The sequence below is a fragment of the Herpailurus yagouaroundi genome, unplaced genomic scaffold, assembly GCF_014898765.1.
Source record: "Herpailurus yagouaroundi ecotype Mexico unplaced genomic scaffold, PumYag 196, whole genome shotgun sequence".
In the NCBI taxonomy this organism is placed as follows: Eukaryota; Metazoa; Chordata; class Mammalia; order Carnivora; family Felidae; genus Herpailurus; species Herpailurus yagouaroundi.
The window spans coordinates 4,671,478-4,690,196 of record NW_024412427.1 but is presented as its reverse complement, the minus strand read 5'-3'; the positions used below and the strand labels follow the sequence as shown (position 1 = coordinate 4,690,196).

Sequence of the window (18,719 nt, the reverse complement as noted above, 5' to 3'; positions counted from 1 at the left end):
TTCTTTTCTTTTCCCCTTCCTCCCTTCCTTCCTTCCTTCCTTCCTTCCTTCCTTCCTTCCTTCCTTCCTTCCTTTTTCTTTTTTTTTTTCGGTCCCGAAGGATGCATTTGGGGATGTCCTCATCCCTGGAGGTCTGAGCTGTGGTATTCATAGAATCCTCAAAAGTCACACCTGGCAGGTTCTTTTGAGAAAACTATTGCCTCACTTTAGAGATCAGTCAAGTAAGGTCCAGAAACAGGAAATGACTTGACTAGGAATGCAAGCTGAGTGAATCTGCCCCTTCTGCCTCCTTCCCACCCTCCCTCTCTTCCTCCTTTCCCCGGTAGTGACCATCTGGATGTTAGGTCCCAGAAATAACGGCAATGGTCACGGCACACAAGATCTCATGAACTTTGCTCTAGTTGTGGGAAGGTGTGGACAATAAACAGACAAGATAATAACTGCTTAGAACCAGTGCTGTAAAGGCGATAAATAAGGGGCCGGGAGAGACAACTAGGAAGAAGAGACCATTCAGATTGAGTGGATTGTGCAGGACCTTTCAAAACGGGAGACATTTGAGAAGGAAAGAAACAGCCCATGACTTCCAGCAGCTGGCCTGGCACTCAAAGCTGGACCTTGCTGTGTTACTGTTGTACATAAACAATTTCGCAAAATTGCAACACCAGACAAGGCTTCTCTGAGACCAGGTCGGGGCAAGGCAAAAACATGACCACTGTGTAGTCATATCTAAACACAGAAACATATGAACATTGTCCAAACCATAAATAAATAAATAAATAAATAAATAAATAAATAAATAAATAAATAAAAAAAATCCCCCTATCCTGGCTAATATAAGTTATGGCTGCTTCTCTGCCACTTATAGCTTTGGCTTCTGTCTGGCGTCCCTTTCTTAGAATTAAGATCTATCAAGGTACCCAATCTTACCACTTCCTAACAACATCCAATCCAGAACAAAGCCCCAAATCACCTGACATAGCCCATAGCCTGGGAGGCCTTTCTCACATCCTCTTCCTGAGATGTCCTGCAGGTTTTAAACCCGGCTTGTTCAACTCCAGGTGTATTCCTACTTGTCTCTTATGGACACCTTTGGGTTGAAAACTAAATGATGAGCAGCAGCCAGCCATGGCAAGAGCTGGGGGAAGAATGTTCCAGGGCTGAGGGAAGAGCAAGTGCAGAGGCCTTGAGATGGAATGAGCTTGGTGTGTTCTAGAACTTGAAGGGGCATTCTCCGGGGCCTGAGGATGAGAGCAAGCGAGTGATGCAAAATGTGGATGGGGAGGGTATAGCTCAGAATGGCAGTCAGTGGACCAACACCAAGAATATGTTTTCTTCTAGGTGGATGAAAATGCTTTGAACATTTTTTAAGGTGAGGAGGCTGAGCCAGTACCAGCAGCATGATAAGCGGTAAGAGCTCTTGTGTCTCAAACCCTCCCTTCGCCGTTGTTCATGGGCTTCACAGACTTTGGGATAAAATTATTTTCTGGTGCCTACTCCAGACTAACTCTCCCTGTGACTGCAACCCACCTGCCCACCCATCCGTCCTCGCTCCCAGCCATGGAACTCAGTAAGCCAGACACTCATTGTACCTATCGAGACCACAGTAGGGGTCATGGGCTCTGCTGTGCTGAATCAGTTCATAGGTTTGTTCAACCTACCTATTTCCCCACTTACTACTTCTGGTCCCTGCTCTAAGAATTGCCCCCTGATGCCTGGCTGGTTCCTTCTACCTATTGGTTTGGCCCTCCTGAGATATGAGGGTCCTTTCTGGAGCTTGCTATCCTTCTTTGGACACTCTTCGTTGTACCTACGCTTCTTTGAGTTATGCCCAAATAGTGAGACGTCAAAACACAGAGCTTCCAAGAGCAACTCACCTCCAATTCAAGGCTGAGAGTGTCCTGGTCCATTTCATTTACCTGTTCACTCACTATCCTCAGCAGATTCTGTCACTTATGATTCCCCTCTTCCTCCCTTTGGCTTGACTGTATTCCTGGAGATAATTGGATATGATACGCCCTGGGGTACAGCAAAACCAGGCCCAGAGAATGCTGACCAGGCAGTTCCTGGCTGATGCCTCGGGCACAGCCGAGGGCCTCCTTCCTGCCTAAGCAGTCCAGCTGGCCAGGACTTCCCTGCATCCCTGCCCACCATGGCATTCTCTCAGTGGAGGGAAGACTCCAGAGAGTCTTTACCAAGGATGCACCATTTTACCTGGGTCTTTCATTCATTTATCTTGTCAAGAATACCTCTTGCCCACCCACTGTGCATATGAGTCAGGGGAAAGGCAGGGCTTTGCAAAAGGCAGACACACTAGAATGAATATTCCATCACTTCCAGTCTCAATAAACTTTCTAAAAGTTGAGTCAATAGTACACCCTTCACAGCTCTGCCATGTTTCTGAGCCAGGCCTCCAGGCTGGGTGGCTCAGTGGGTGAGAACAGCTGCTCTGCTTTGCTGCACCTGTGACACTGGGGCAAAGAGAAAGTGGCTATTTCTATGCTCAGTGCTCAGAACGGTGACCACTAAGAATGATTTGTAGCCTAACAAGCCAGAAAAAAAAAAAAAAACAACACCCTTCAGGTTAGGGTGGGGGAAAGGTTTGACTATTTTTTTTGACCATGGAACTCTCATATATCCTGTTGTTTACATGACTCTGTGCATTTGTTAAAATTCATAGAGCGGTACACCTCCCTCCTTCCCCACAAAATGGATTTTATAGCATGCAAATTAAAAAAATGAAAAACAAATACACCCCATGGAGTTCTGTGATGATTAGAAACTACCCAAAATAGCTGGTGGGCTCCTAACACCATGCCTGGCACACAGTAGGTATGGGAGACTCTTCCATCCCAGTCTTGCCCAAGAATGTGCTCTTGAGTGCCTGTGGCTGACTTCTGGAATTTACTCCCTGCCTCCCTTTGATCGGAAACATCCAGTTTACTGTCACAAGACCAAACATGGGGGCTCCTTACAACATCCATCCTGGTTTGCCTTGGACCACAGGGCTCCCCAAGATGTATGACTTTTGTTTTAAAACTGGGACCATCCTGGGCACCTGGGTGGCTCATTCGGTTAAGCATCTGATTCTTGATCTCGGCTGAGGTCGTGATCTCATGGTTCGTGAGTTCGAGCTCCATGTTGGGCTCTGGGCTGTCAGTGTGGAGCCTGCTTGGGATTTTCTCTCCCTCTCTCTCTACCCCATTTGTGTTCTCTTTCTCTCTCAAAATAAATAAATAAACTTAAAAAAATTAAAAAACACCTTGGACCATCCTGGACAAACCAGGACAAATCGTTCACCCTAAAAACAGGTAACAGCGAGTATTCAGGAAGTGAGAAAGAGTTGTATGAGCTGTTCAGGAAGCCCAAGGTCTCATCTCAGCTGAGGTCCATGAGTTCGGTAAACACCCACACTTACTGAAGTCCACGGTTAGCTGGTAGATGGCAAGGGCCGCTGTGGATGGCTGTACTGGTTGTGCACAAAGCAAGAGCATCACATCTAAGGAAGCATGATACATCTGGTAGGCATGTAAATTTCTGGATATATTATATGAACAGGCATCTTGAGACAGGTGAACCTTTTGCTATTTCACTCTAAGGAGTTGCATGAATTAGTGGTGGCCCTGGCAGAGGCTAAGCTCGCAATGAATGCTTCTTTCTGGGCTGAAAACCACATGCCTTAGGGATTATAAATGTGGATAGAGAAGGCAGGAGAGGATGACTGATGATATCTACTCAGAGTGGCATCAGGAGAGCAAATATTATTGCGACCATGTCACTAAATAGACGGTAATTTATGAGTTCTGCTGGGGAAGCTGAGTAGAAAATCAGATGGCAGCAAGATGGGGTACTTGTCTGTGACAGGAGCTTTGATCAAGGTGGAATAGCTGAGTACACGTGTGTCCGTGTGCAGAGTCACAAAGCACCATTTAAAAAGTCCCCTGAAAAGCTACAAGGTCTCTTTTAAAAACAAATTTTAGGGCAGTGTTTCTCAAACTGGTAGTGATTCAAATCTCCTTACAGAATTTGGTTAAATGCAGAGGGCTGGGTCCTGTCCCGTGTCAATGATGGGACCTATGTCCTATCATTGTGTCCTAATGTTCTTTACTAACTCTCCAGGTGATTCTGACACCCATCACAGTTTGAGAGCCACTGTCTTCGGCAGTAAGGTAAACAGAAACAACACGTTCCTGGGGAAGAGTCAACTTAGATTTTAAGGCAGATACTCAGTGTACCTATAGAGACAGCGAGAGATGTGCGAGTCTTTCTACGTTGGTATCTTTCTTTAAGCAATACTGCTTCCCACCCCCTGCCCCCTGCCCCGGACGGAACTATTCTTAATTACAAAGATTTCTGCCAGCACTCTGTAATTCCATTAAGTTAATAGTTAGTATTTATATACTATTTTGCAGATGCTTCAGAGAAGAGAGATGAGTAAGACCCGGTCCATGCCTTCATGAGGCCGATAGTCTAACACAGAAGCTCACACTAGGGTCCTTCTTTTCCTCCCAGCTCTGAGACCATGATCTGGGGGATTCCTGCATCCCATTCTAGGCTACAGACTGTTGGACCCCTCCACATACTGTCTCTGTCTTCATGCACGAGCTTCTGCGTGGCTGTCTCTGGGCCAACAGCTCTCCCTGAAACAGAGTCAGCCAGAGTTGAGGGAGGGCTGTTAAACTACTGCCTTGTTAATTCTGTCCAGGAAAACTAGGCAAAGGGTGTGAATTCCCCACCTGGCTTCATTTTTATTTCTCTTTTTTCATGGGCAAACAACTATGTTTCCCTTCTAAGAAGTGGTTTGAAACATGTCAATGATTTTTTTCCAAGACCCTGAGCACAAGATTCCCTCTGCCACCCATCCTTTTCCTCTACCCAGCCTTCTTCTACTCTTCTTCAATGCAGTGTCTCATCTTTTGTCAAGATTCTGATTGATCTTGACAGTAATAACTGACAAAAAGCAAAAATAAACAATACTACCACCCTCCCACACACTCATCCTGGACTGCCCTTCCCCACATGCTACAAAGCATTTTAACTAGAGTTTGTTATAGAAGTACATGGTGTACTAAGACCACCATCTTCCTTTAACGTAGGGTTTCTTATTTCCTTTGCTGAGCTTTCTAATGATCTCTAGGTCTCCAAACAGTGTAAGGTAAGGTACACAGTAGGTACTCAGTAAGTGTTTCTGGCCAAATGAAGTGGAAGCTTCAGGAGTCCACTCCACACAGCCAAATATCTCACAGGAGATAAGTGGGGACCCAGGGAGGGAGCAATCTTGTCCAAGACCACCCAGCATGTCAGAAACAGACTGAAAACCAAGTCTTGACTCTTAGTCAAGGGAATTTTTCTCTGGTACCATCTGAAAATTGCTTGCTTGGTTGGGGAGGGCTCTCATACCAAACACAGAAAATACTGTTTTTTGGGTTCCAAACAGAATTCTAAGTAGAAAAGTAAAAATAAGCTCAAAGGAAAACACTGCATTAATAGTCTCTCCTACATGAGTTTTATTCCTGCTAGAAAATCTTTCAAGTCTGAACCCACGTGGGTTACTGATATCTTTGGGCCACCCTCCGGAAATGGCCCGTTTTCTCCTCAGTTTAACCCATGAGGAGTAGAGTGATATGAGCAGGTGGAATCCAAGTCTTCCTATTTTGGTCATTATGAGTTCCCACAGTTGGAGAACAGCCATGGTTTTCCCTTTCATGCCCTGGGGCATCTGCTAACTCCCCAGGCCCCTCCTCAGAATCTCTCTTCTCACTCGTAAACTATTGAAGAGGTAGACCAGATCTCTCAGGAATCACCTGCAGTGGGATGCTCTGTGACTAACCTCGTCAACCGAGGAGAGAAAAGTTGTGAAGGTCTATTCTGCCTCTGTTCAGGTGGCTCCGAGCAGACAAGAGGGCACTGGGGCATCCTGAAGCATCCATCTTTATGGTTATGTCCCATCCGAAGGCTGCCTGCCAGTGTCACCCACAGACGACTAGCAGACACATGACAACACTGGCTTCACCCAACAGACGCCATGCACGCAATGTGTCTTTCCAGAGCTGGAGAATGAACAAATGTTTGCTCTTCATTAGGCTGTATCCTATTCCTCACAGCTGTTCCTTGTTGCCTTAAATAGTCTTCATGGGGCTATAATAACCAGATACCTTCTGGTCACCCTACTGGGCTCATCATTCATTACGATGACAGACTGGCTGGATTGAACTGGGATTAATAGGCTTCCCTTCTCCCCATGACAAAGTCACCCCTTCCTGTTGTTCCTCATCTTCCTTGAGCCTGCTGCTCTTCTGACCACGATGATGTCTGGGCTTTAGGCAACTCTTCTCTCCAGCCAACATCTCTTAGCATTTGTTAGTGTGCTAAGACTTTTGTTTTGTAGCTGGGGAGGGTAGGAGAAACTGGGCTGGGAAAACAGGACAGGAAAGAGGGAAGAAGACTCTGCAGTCCAAGATCATGAGCAGAAGCCCCTTAGTTTCAACATGGCTGTGCTCTATCACCTCTGTGAGTGGCGATCACATGCCCCATGGCATCAGATGTGACCAGCATCAAGGAGAGTAGTGAGGTGATAGGTCTGGGGGCACAGGCAGGGCATGCTCTGGGGACTCCAAGGAGTCTCCTTAGGCCAGCATCCCTCAACCTTGAAAGTAATTATAGTTATCCGGAGAGCTTAGAAAATATAGATCTCTGGATCCCACCTCTAGGAATTCTAATTAATCTGAAGGACAGCCTAGGCATTGGCATTTTTAAAACTTCCTTAAGTAATTCTAATGTGTGGCCAAGACTGAAAACCTCCAAACTTCCTATTTGTATGACAGGTGAGGTTAATTAGCCTTGGGTCTCCTTGAGTTCCTAGGAACCCAAGGCCCCTGGTCAACCACGGTTGCTGGGACTTGACATGTAACTATGGGGGTGGCAGCCCCAGAAAGGGGTCTAGCTGGACTATCAGTCCAGGACAATCAGTTCCTCCTTAGGCTCACAAAATATGCAGGACATAAGCATTGTTTGGATCACTCTGACCAACCCCTTTTTTCCTTTATTGCATAAATATGGAAATGGAGGCCCAGAGCAGGAGAATGACCTGCCCAAGGTCACCCAGATACTTAATTAAAGAGATAGGACTTGAATCCAGGCATTTTGACTATTAACTCAGAACAACTCATATATGACTTCAAGTCATTGAACTTAAAATACATATTGAGAGACTCACGTTTACATGCCAAAGAGCACGAACTGATTCTGTGTCTCTACAGGAGAGAACGTGTGTGGGCTTCTCTGGGCTCTGGGCCCAGTCTCCTGGTTTGAGCAATTCCATCTTTTCCTTCAATTACTGTCCCAGCCGCCTACCTGCCTCTGGTCTCCCTGCTCTGATCAATGCCAGACAGTTACATCTAGAATGTGAATTCAACTTTAAAAAATGCTGCTCCGTTCCATGGCTCTGCATGACCTCTAGAATAGAATCCAAACTCCTTACTTAGCCTGAAAAATATCCCCTTGCTTCACCACCCCAGCCCACTCCTACTGATAGTTCCAGCCCTATCTCCCTCCATGCTTTGTATGCCAAACATAGTTTTGTACCAAACTGCTTCTGGTTCTCATAATTCAACCTGCTATGCATACCTCCATGCCACAGACTCTTCTAGTCCCTCTGCCCAGAACAGCCTTCCCTGCTTTCGAATTTGGTGATTCGTATTTCTCAAGCTTTGGTTTAGGCTTTATGTGTTCCAGAAAGCCAACAGCCATCCATCCCCAGGCTAGGTTTCATGCACACCACCCACAAGGGTTCCCACAGTACTCTATTGTGACTTTTTCTCAAGATACTGAAGTGATCAGTTCATATGTCTGTGTCTAAGAATAGGCTCTAAGTTCTCCCAGAAGGCAAGGGCTCTGTCTCCTCTCAGTTCCTAGAGCCTAGTAAAACATCTGGCCTATGGAGAGTCCTCAAACATCTTTGAATTGACATTCCGCAAGGCTCATCCTTGGTTATCATCTCTGTCAATCAATGCTCACTTGCTTCGTGACCTCGAAGCAAGGGCTTGTGGCTTTAATATCATCTATATGACAGCAACTCCCAAAGTTTTCTCCTTAGCTCAGGCTTCTTTCCCAAATTCCAGACTCGTATGTCCAATTACCTACTTTCCATCTTCACTAACATGTCTAATGGACATCTCAAACTCAGTTCAAAATTGAACTCCTGATTGTTCCATTGGCCCTGAGTCTGTTCTCCCTGCAGCTTCCCTATATCTGGTAGTGGCAACTCCATCCTCCCAGTGGTTCAAGTAATAGCCCCGGAGTCACCCTTGAATCCTCTCTCTCTCTTTCACACACCATGCTAATGCATTAGGAAACCCTGTTGGTTTTGTCTGGAAGCCTCTCTCTCTCTTTCACACACCATGCTAATGCATTAGGAAACCCTGTTGGTTCTGTCTGGAAGCTATGTTCAGAATCCAACCATTTCTCACCACCTCCACTGCTACACCTTGGTGGTGTCACCATTGCCTCTTGCCTGGGTTACTGCCATGGCTTCTTAACTGGTCTCCCTGCTTTGACTCTTGCCTACTTATGTCTCTTCTCAACACAGTAGCTGGAATGAACATTTCAAAGTAATGTGAAATAGTTATTTGTTTTCTCAAACCTCTGCAGTGGCTTTCCATTTCATTCAGAGTAAAAGCCAAAGTCCTTAAAATGGCTTAGGAGGCACTACATGGTCAGATTCCCCCTTTATTTCTCCAATGTCATCTTTTATTACTTTTACTCCTTGTTCACTCTACTCATACCACCTTTGACCTCCTCGTACTCCCTTGATCTGGACCTTTCTGCCTCTAGATTTCTTCCACCATGTATCTGCTCAAAACTTTTCTTTTAATTAAAGACTACCTTTCTACCCTATTTAATACTGGAACCCTGTTTACTCTACGTCCCTGGAATATACTATCTCCCTTCCTTGCTCTATCCTTTCTTTTTCCATGGTACTTGTGGCAGTGTGTATCATCCAAAGATGATTGTATTGTTCAGTATTTCCTGTTCTGCATTCTCTTGTAGAATCTTGCAATTGCCCCTCCATCTATCAAGAGAGGGAGTTTAATTCCCCTTCCCTAGAATATAGGCAGTTATTACTTGCTTATAACCAATACGATGAGGTAGTAGCGATGCTGTGTGATGCCCGAGTCTAGGTCACAAAGGATGATGTACTTTCTACTGTTAGTTAGCTAAGAGGCTCACCTTTGGACCTATGAGCTACTATGTATGAAGTCCAGCATCGTCAGGATCCCATGCTGTGAGGAAGTCCAGGCCACCTGAAGAGGCCGTGTGTAGGTGTTCCAGATGACAATCCTAGCTGAGACCCCAGGGGACAGCCTGCAGCAATCACTAGATATGAAAGCGAAGACACTTTCTGATGATTACAGCCCCAGCCTTAGAGGCTTCCACGTCAAGGTTTCCACACATCAAGGAGCAGAGGCAGACTCTGTTGTGCTACGTCCAAGTTTCTGACCCACAGAATCAATGAGCACAGTAAATTGGTTGTTTCACGTCATTAAGATTTGGGATAGTGTGTAGCACAGCAAATAGTATGTTTCACTGTTGAACATATTATTTACTAACATATTAAGTGAATTGTTGTGAAATGACTTGTCTTTTTTGTCTGAATTTTCAATTATAATTATTTTTGTTTTATAGTTACACTATTCACAAGCCATTTCCCCTTATTTGTGAGGCATCAAGAAAGGTGAAACTAGCCTTTCACATCAATATGCATTTGTAAGACATTTCTCTGTCCTCTTGTTGAAAAACCAGAGAATATTACTGAAGTGTCAAAGGTACACACACTTCATCTGTTCCAACATTAGCTCAGGTCTAGATTGAAGAGCAGTAAATGTCTTCTCCAAGGCTTTTAATAAAATAACTTGTTTTTAAGTCTGTAATTGATTTCTTGTTTCTCTTGCTAGAACACAAGTTTCATGAGGGAATGAATCTTTGTCCAATTTGTTCAATTCTGTATCCAAATATGTAGAACGCTCCTTGGGAATGGTAAATACTCAGTGAATATTTATTGAACAAATTTATGTGACTGTATAGCTGAACTGAATTTTAGAAGACACAGTTTGCTATAGCTGAGAGGTCCCTTATATGTCAACTTGTCAAACCCACCCATTTGTATGAAAAAAGCTGAGCAGGAGTCATAGGCAAGAAAGAGCACAAAACATGTTGGTTTAAGAGTAGGAGTGGAGGCTCAGGATCCTTGTGATTACAACAGGGCATTGTCTTCAAGCAAACCTGCGGCTCGTAGGCCCACTATGTAGATTCCAGACATCATGGGTGCTTTGATGATCAAAGCCATATCCACCTAATGTCTAGGAAAGGGGACTGGCAGATTGTGGGAAGATTCCCATTAAATAAGGCTGCTTCCCACTTAACCTCCTGCTAATCAGAAAATGTATTAACTGGAAGCTAAACATTCAAGTTAACTGGTTAATATAATTTGAACGAAGTGAAGGCAGGACTAGTCCACTAAGTGATATTTCTGTTTGGGGTCTAAATGATGGAGCAAAATGTATTGTTATATTATAAAAACACATCATTTCCACTCCAGAAAGTTTGGGAAATGTAAAAAGGCAGAAAAATAAATAAAAAAAAATCAATCCAAATCATACCACACAGGGATGTACTTTCCAAAAAGATATTACCCTGGAAGGAAATGCACTAAAGTAGTCAAATGTATTTGTTTTTTTGTTTTCAAATTTTAGACCTCAGTTTCTTAGAACAGTGTTTCTCAGTCTTTGACTATTTCTTCCCCTTTCTGATAAATCCCCAGTCTCCCTTCATGCTATTGGAACCTTAAATGAAATAGTATGACTAATGACTTATAAACCATCATGACATTGAATATGCCTTTACCAACAGCACACTGTCTCCTGTCATTCACTCACCAAAGATATGTGTACACAGGTGTGTATAAGCACATACCCATGTACACCTCCACACTTTCAGGGACTGGGACCATTCAACAAACCCCCTAGGAAGTAAGGCCCAGGGATGAGCAGTGATGAGACCATTTCCTCCAAATATCACCCCGATTTCCTCCCCAAATTTGTGGATTGAGGATATGAAAAAATGCTATTTTACTGGGATCATATTTGAAATTAAGCGCAAGTTCTCCTGAGCTGGTAATTACTCACATCCATGGACATAAACGTTTTTGTTCTCATAAATGTGTCAAACATGCCCCTTGCCACCGTGTTTTATACTCTCGTAAAATTTTAGGACCAGAGAGGTCCTTAGACATCACCTTATCCAAACTCTCCATTCAACTAATAAAGAATTTAAAACTCAGGTAGCAAAATGATATGTTAATATCACACAGTTTATTGTACTGGAATCTGGCTGTCTGGACTCAGCAGCCTGCCCCTCCCCCCAAGTTTAGCACAATTTCATGAGCTCACATAGCTTCTGAAATACTGCTTTGTAAGCTCTTTCTCAGAATATAGTCTGAGAGATAAACTTAGTCTGCACTATCAAGAATTCCAAATATGTAGAGTCTTAGTCAATGCGTTTGCACTGCATACAGTGTTACCGACCCTAGCATATTTGGGGAACATGGTGCATGTGAAAAAAAAACCCTACAAAAACTAGTACACATAACTCAGAGCCTGGCACACAGTAGACACTCGAAAGATATTTTGGGAAGGAAGGAGGAGAGGGGGAGAGAGAGGAAAGGAAAAGTAAAGAAAGAAATGTTGTTTTCAAAGCTGGCTGCACAAGGAGGCTTGCAAAATTCTTCCTGGGGAGTGAGGTGGTACTCTTTAGTTCAGGAAAACATCTTAATGAATTTTTCCTTCTATTTTATTTTCTTCTTTGTAAAAGGTGAGGCCTGAGGGGCAAGGTCTGAAGCAAAAGGAGGGAGATGGAGAAAACTAAACTGTTTTGCATAAACAAATGAGTGTGGGGGGAGCGTGGGAATTCTTTTCCTGGATGCTGGGAAAAATTGAAAAAAAAAGGAAAAATTTGAGGATACTACAAAGAACTTTGGGGACAGAGTGGACAGAGACCTGTCAGGAGGCCGGAACCTCAGAAGGACTTTTATTCAGGCACTTCCTGTACTTTGCTGCAATCCTTCTGTTATTCCCCAAACCTCAGTAACAGCCACTACTCACAAGTCCTCTGCACTGGAGTTGCCTTGGGGAGGGAGAGAAGGGATGTCCAAAGCCAGGGTGAGGAGAAGGTACAAAGAGAGAGAAGCAGATATCAGAGGTGAAAGTGACTCAGGCGGTCGGTGTTGAGAACACAGCAGAAGCAAGGTAATGGGCCCAGAGGGGACTACGAGCAAGCAAGTCTCCCGGAAATCACTGGCAGGAGAGACTGGCTGGCTTTTTTGGGTTTTTTTTTTTTTACAACAGGTGGGATATGGGACTTGATCCTTTCCATCTTCCTATTGAAGGAAGGCAGGAATCCAAACTGATTCAGTAGGTCTGAGTGGGGACTGGGATGGTGCCTTTCCAACACACTCCCAAGCGATGCTGTTGTTGCTGGCCTGGGAACCATCCTTTGAGTCGCAAGGATTCAGCACCCATGAAGCCTTTGTGCCCATCAGGAAGTTTCTCCACAGGGTGGTCTCTTACCTCATATTCCTCCTTGAACCCATAGCCCTGGCCTCTCTTCATCTGGGTGATGTGCTGCAGCAGGTCCGCCACCCGGATGGCAGGCTGGAACTGGTCCCGGGGATAGCTCATCTCCACAGGGTCGCAGGCCCGGTAGGGGTGAGTCTGGATCGTGAGGGTGGGCTGGGACAGCTCCCCACGGCTGCCATCTGCTTCAAAGAGAAGGGGGCAAAGCACATATCACCTATGAGAGTTTTGTCCTCTGTCCTCTCCACCACCCCCCAGGGCAGGGGAACTAACTCAGGACTCAAGTGATCAGGAAGCTGAGGACACTGCTTCCCTCGCATGGCTGTGGTGGCAGATTTAAAAATTAAAACAACAAACGAACCAATGAACACAATAACCCTGGGTTTGTTTCTATTTCAAGGGTGCTTATCGATGGAGCAGTGACCAAGTTCCAGGTTGGCTGCCATCCTCTGCCTGTCTCAGTCCTTCCTCCAGGCTTGAGAGGGTGGTCTTGGCCAATTAGGGCCGATCTCAGAGCCAGTGAGAAGCCAGACAGCAGTTTAGGAAATAGGATGCCTGGAAATCATCTCTGGTGCCTGCTTGCAAGTGGGGAGAGCCCAGGTCTCTGGAGACCAGAGCCATGTGTCTGCTCCTGCTCCATCTGCCTACATCCTTGGGAGGAACTGATGCCAGTCTTGGACCCTGACCCCCTCAGCTGCTCTCTCCAGCTCTGGGCTCTGCAACGTGCTTGGCTTCTGTCTACTATCTAGTTTCCCCACCAGTTCACACTCTTGATCCAGGAGTGTCGCCGAACCTCTTCCTTCAGTCCTGCCAGCTACTTCTCCCAGGCCTGGGTCCTATGCCCCATCTCCTTTATCGAATCTCTCCTTGATATAAGATCTGTACTCTCCTTGATAATAATCTCTATACCCACTGAGTCACGCTAACTGCCCTCTGCTGGCTCACCGCACCCCCCCCCCCCACTGAAACTGATGCATGCCGGGGGGAGATTTGAATTCCTCTGTTCCCCTCAGGCCAGGACAGCCACATGCTTGCCCTACAGACTCCCTGCCAAGCATACATTGTTGATCTTTCAGGGCCAGTTCACAACCATCTAGGCTTGGTTTCCTCAACCTCCTCCCAAAGTCATGGACTGTCTATGCCCCAGAGCCTCCAGTTGTGGCATGTATAAGATCAGAACTGCCATAGATGATGATCCTGGTGTTTTCAGGCACATTAAGGTACCCACACAGACCCCATTAAGCCTATGCCACAGTCACTCCCAGGGAGGCTTCAGTGTATATTCCTGACTTTCTGCAACTTGTCTTTTCAAAATCCGTGTTCCCTGTTTGTTGCTCATGTCATAATAATCCCTCAGACATTGCTTCTGTATGTGGAAGTGGAATCTCCTATGTGACAGCAAGAGCTAAACTGTTCCTAGTAAGGAAGGATTGCCAACAAAAAGACCTAGAGCGTACAGGCTTATGTACAAGGAAGAAGGGTCTACGTGAGATGTTAGCACAGCTTTCTGGACTGCACAGAAGAAAAATCCTGCTTCCTTTCCCTCCTGGGACTGTAGGTAACATGTAGTACATCTTCAACGGCATTGATTAAATGGAGAGCTTTGCAAATGTGGGGGCTGCTTTCACTCTCCAGCATACCCTTGTGATCAGGAGGCCGATTTACTGAGAATTCACTGTCAATGTGCCAGGGACTGTGGTAGGCACTGGCAATGCACACAACACAGACCGCACCCTCCAGACTTGACAGTCCAGTATGGCAGACAGACAAGAAGAACCACCTGAAGCACAAGAACAGAAGCCGGGGAAGGGAACCACACTGAGGGAAGAGAAGGAGGCCGAGAGGGAGCGGAGGAGATGGGTGGGCACATGATGGGGGCAAAGCTCTCAGAGATGGTGTGAGGCAGGTCAAGAAGGCTGTGAACGTGTGAGAATCTCCCAGCCAGAGGGAAGCTGTTGAAAGGTTTTAAGAAGAATTCCTTTCTTTAAGGACACACTAGTTCTTGCAGGTGCCCCAGCTGTCACAGATAGGGGGCACCCTTCCGGCGAGTATCACTCCTGTGACCCTATGGTGGGGTTGGGAATGGAGAAGGGGCATTTCTGTTTACTTCTCTGGATGCTGCACTTCATGATGCCCAGGAAAGCATGGGCCAGAGTCAGTGCCTGGAGCCCTGTGAGTGTCTCCCACCTAAACTGCCGTCACACATGGGGACAGGTGTCTTCAGAGATCCATGGTCTTTCAAAGGACCTGGGGCACGGACTGCCTGGAAGACAGACTGCCTGGCAGAGACAGGCTTCTTAGGAATGGGCACCTGGCAAATTTTGTGAGATGCCAAATGTTCCCCAAACCAATATGGATATTTTCCCTAAACACAGTGCTAGACAGATTGTAAACTTGGTGTCAGCAAAACCAACACTGGAATGGAAAGTAAATGCATTTGAAATTTAACAACTTTGTATTGCTGTAACATTCGTAATAATGTCAACGCTAGTGCTAATGATGCTGTAAAGGCTCAGAACCAAGGGGCTTTCAAGGTTTATTAATTCAACTAGTTGGACTCCCTTCTCCAATGTATCTTACCTCACCTATTTCCTTATTAACCTCCGATAATGCAGAAGTGATGCCTTTTATCACAGCCCATTTCACCAGACGCACTATACTTAATTTTCCATCATTAGGTTTAATGAAAACCCAATTTCACAACTCACTTCTCTCAGGAACCTACAAGTAATGCTACGTTTTTATCAGCCCCAATTAAAAAGCGTTATGATGTTCCTATTCGAGTGGGAGCCTTAAAACTAACGTGCGATTCCGCGGCTAATTCAACAAGGGCACTGGAATTCACATGCTGCTCATAAAATGTAACTCAAACCAGCTGGCCCTGGGAGAGAACGCTGCTCATTTTTCTCCTCACCAGACCCTTGATTTTCATGCGATTTTGAATTCTCCTTAATGGGTTTTGCATGTTTATTTATCACATGATAATATTTTGGATTTCTTTTGCACTTTTTCTATAGCTGTTGCCTAAGCCTGTGAGTCCCCCTGCAACAACTTCTGTGGTTGCCTGTCAGGGGCTTTTGGGTAATGCATAGGAGATCCTGGGTCACCACAGTCCCTCTATTTCCTCTGTCCCTCTACTGGTTCTCCTTCCTTCTGGCCTTTTCTATTTTTTTAATCCCCCTTATAGATCTCCCTGTACCTCCAGACACATATTTCCAATTACTTGGTAGGAATTGCCACTCCGACTGGTTAACAAATATTTACTGAGTACCTATATTGTATAAAGCTTGGTGTTAGATACCACATACATACAGGAGGGTGGAGGAAAGTGTGTTCAGAGGGAGATAAGCATGCCACAGCCCTTGCAAGAGAGAAAAAGAGATAAGGTGTGTATAAACAAGTCTAACAAAGGTGGGAAGGGACAGGTGCCTGGGAGATGGGAGGGGGATGTGCTGTGGAGCTGGGCACTCCAGAAATGTTTTTCAAGCTATAGGCACTCACACCCCACCTCTGTGGTTTTTTTGCTATAAGTATGTACAGCCTATATCGGCTCTGTCTGATAGAACCTCCCATGATGATGGAAATGGTCTATATCTGTGCTGTGCAATATGGCAGTCACTAACCACATGTAGTTCGTGAGTATGTGAAATGCGGCTAATGTGACCGAGGAACTGAAGTTTAAGTTCTGTTTAATTTTAATTAATTTCAGTTTAAATATCCACATGGTGGCTTGTGGCTACTATATTGGGCAGCACAGATCTAGAGAAAAAGAAGAAGGGAAATGGAGAATACTTGAGTTACATAATAGGGCAAAGAGGTCCAAGGAAATGTAATGCAAGTCACATAAGTAATTTAAAATTTTCTTGTAGCAACATTAAATACGGCAAAGTGAATTAAGTTAAATTATTTTAAAAAATAAATTTTATTTGACTCAATTCACAAAGTAATATTTCAACAGTCAGTATAAAATCATTAATGATATATTTTACACTCCTTATTTGTACTAGGGCTTTGAAATCCAATGTACAAAATTTTTCACTTGCTTCAGTGTAAGCTTAAAATTTCCTTCAATGTTTATTTATTTTTGAGAGAGACACAGAGTGAGAGTGAGGAAGAAGCAGAGAGAGAAGGAGGCACAGAATCCAAAGCAGGCTCCAGGCTCTGAGCTGTCAGCACACAGCCTGATGTGGGGCTCAAATTCATGAACCACAAGATCATGACCTGAGCCAAAGTCGGACACTTAACTGACGGAACCACCCAGGTGCCCCGCTTCAGTGTAGTCTTATTTCACTTCAGACTAGCCATGTTTCCAGGGCTCAACAGCATAGGTGATTAGTGGGCAATGCAGGTGTACAGACTTACCCAGAGCCAAGTCAAGTTCTAAAGAGAGCTGATTTAGAGTTATAGTGAACTTCAGAGACAACTGATCTAGTGTAAGACAGCTCTAGCCCATGGATGCAACATGCCCATTTACTTTTGATGCTCACTACAACGTTTATATAACTTTTTAAGAAATGGCCTGACCATGTCCCATGAGAAGAGCAGGACCCTGAGAAATGCTGTGAGTCTGGGTCTCAGAATCAGAGAGAATGGGGTTCGTATTTTTAATCACCCAGTTATGGGCTCGATGATCTTGGCCAAGCGACTACAGTTTCAGAGCTCAGTATCTTCATCTATAATACAGGGAAGACAGGTGTTGTGAGGGTTTGATGAAATAATGCCTGCAAGTGCCTGGTTTCGGGTGAGCAGGGAAGAAACCATTGCTGTTCTGATGTTGTACAAGATGTGCTGTTTGGCACATGAGAATCACAGACGGGCGAGAGCATCTGGGGAGTCTTTTAGGGCTTCTCTCTTCTTTCCTTCAGGATACACTCCATGGCCATCTAAATATTTTACTCTATTCCTGCTGTTACTGTCCTAGTTTGAGTCCCCATGACAAGACTATTCCATCAGGTTCCCCAGGGGTCTTTCTGCCTTCACAGTTCTTTTTACACAGCTTTGATCAAGTCATTCTTCTGAGCAAAAGCCTCCACAGAGTCAAGACACAATTTCTTAACTAGCCAACCAAATTCCTATAGTTTCTATTTCTTATTTCATCTAAAATAATTCCTCTCAATCTGTGTACCCTTTAGGGCAGGAGAGCACAAAGAGTGGATGGGTAAGTATCTGGAGACTGCTTGCTGAGAGGGGAGAGTCTGGGACCGGAGAGAAGGTTTGAGGTGGGGATGAGGCTGGCTCACCTGCTCAGAGTGGAGACGTGATTAGAACAAACACAGCAGGGGTGCTGTGGCAACAGCAGGTGTCAGGGTCAGAGTACAGAACCTGAAGACAAAATCTGGCTTCAAATACGAACCTCACAACTTTCTAGCTATGGGACTTCAGACAGATTACTAAGATCTTTATTTGTAATTGGCATCAGAGATGGCGATGACCATTATCATCATGGAAGAAGGTCGTTGTAACCTTAAATGGGATCCATTGGAAGACGTCTCAAGGTGACCCCTGGCTGCTAGCAGGCGCTGCCTGATCCCCACCATTGCTACCAAATATCAGTAAAGCCTCAAGAAAATAAACTTATAATAGCATTAAAATGTAAGTCGGTGAACTAACCTAGCATCAGAATTTGGGAGGAATACCCATTAATTATGTCAGTATCACACTGCATATGTGTATGAAGATGGAGACTTCATTTTGTCACAGTTTTTAAAAAAATCTCTGAAATTGTATAAAATCACCTTTCACCTGATTCAACATAGGGCAATTTTCCCTCTTGGGTTGAAAAGGATTGCAATTTCTTTGGTGAAGCATAGATGAAGTAGTTGGCTTGGGTTCGGGAGCCATGTTGTAAGAAAATTGTGTTCCATATTTCCAAATTCTGGACTTCAACTAGTGTAAGTGTACTGACTTGCACTTCTTGAGACACAGTAGATTCACACCCCCCCCCCCCCATCTCATATCTACTCAGGATATACTGTCTCTCAATGCAACGGCAGGTGAAATAACCTTCTCTCTTTTTCTTTGCATTCAGTACCCAATACTTCCTGGCCCTGGCATATGGCAACCATTACTCTGCTTTCTGTTGCAGTAGTTGCT

The 18,719-nt window shown here is 44.9% G+C and overlaps 1 protein-coding gene and 1 non-coding gene across 10 annotated transcripts in view; one reads left to right on the top strand and one right to left on the bottom strand.

The window, feature by feature from the left end:
- The window catches only part of PTPRT (protein tyrosine phosphatase receptor type T), a 793,719-nt gene that overhangs the window by 88,306 nt on the left and 686,694 nt on the right, over positions 1-18,719 (bottom strand). For 8 of the 9 annotated variants that reach the window (XM_040447029.1, XM_040447037.1, XM_040447032.1 and 5 more), the window contains one exon: positions 12,621-12,811. In XM_040447029.1, coding sequence (XP_040302963.1) covers positions 12,621-12,811 — 191 coding nt within the window. The remainder of the gene's footprint in view (positions 1-12,620; positions 12,812-18,719) is intronic. The other variant, XM_040447031.1, reaches the window with a different exon arrangement.
- Positions 2,419-2,549, top strand: LOC121012618 (small nucleolar RNA SNORA43). Its single transcript, XR_005782197.1, has one exon. It is a non-coding gene; the product is annotated as a small nucleolar RNA SNORA43 (small nucleolar RNA).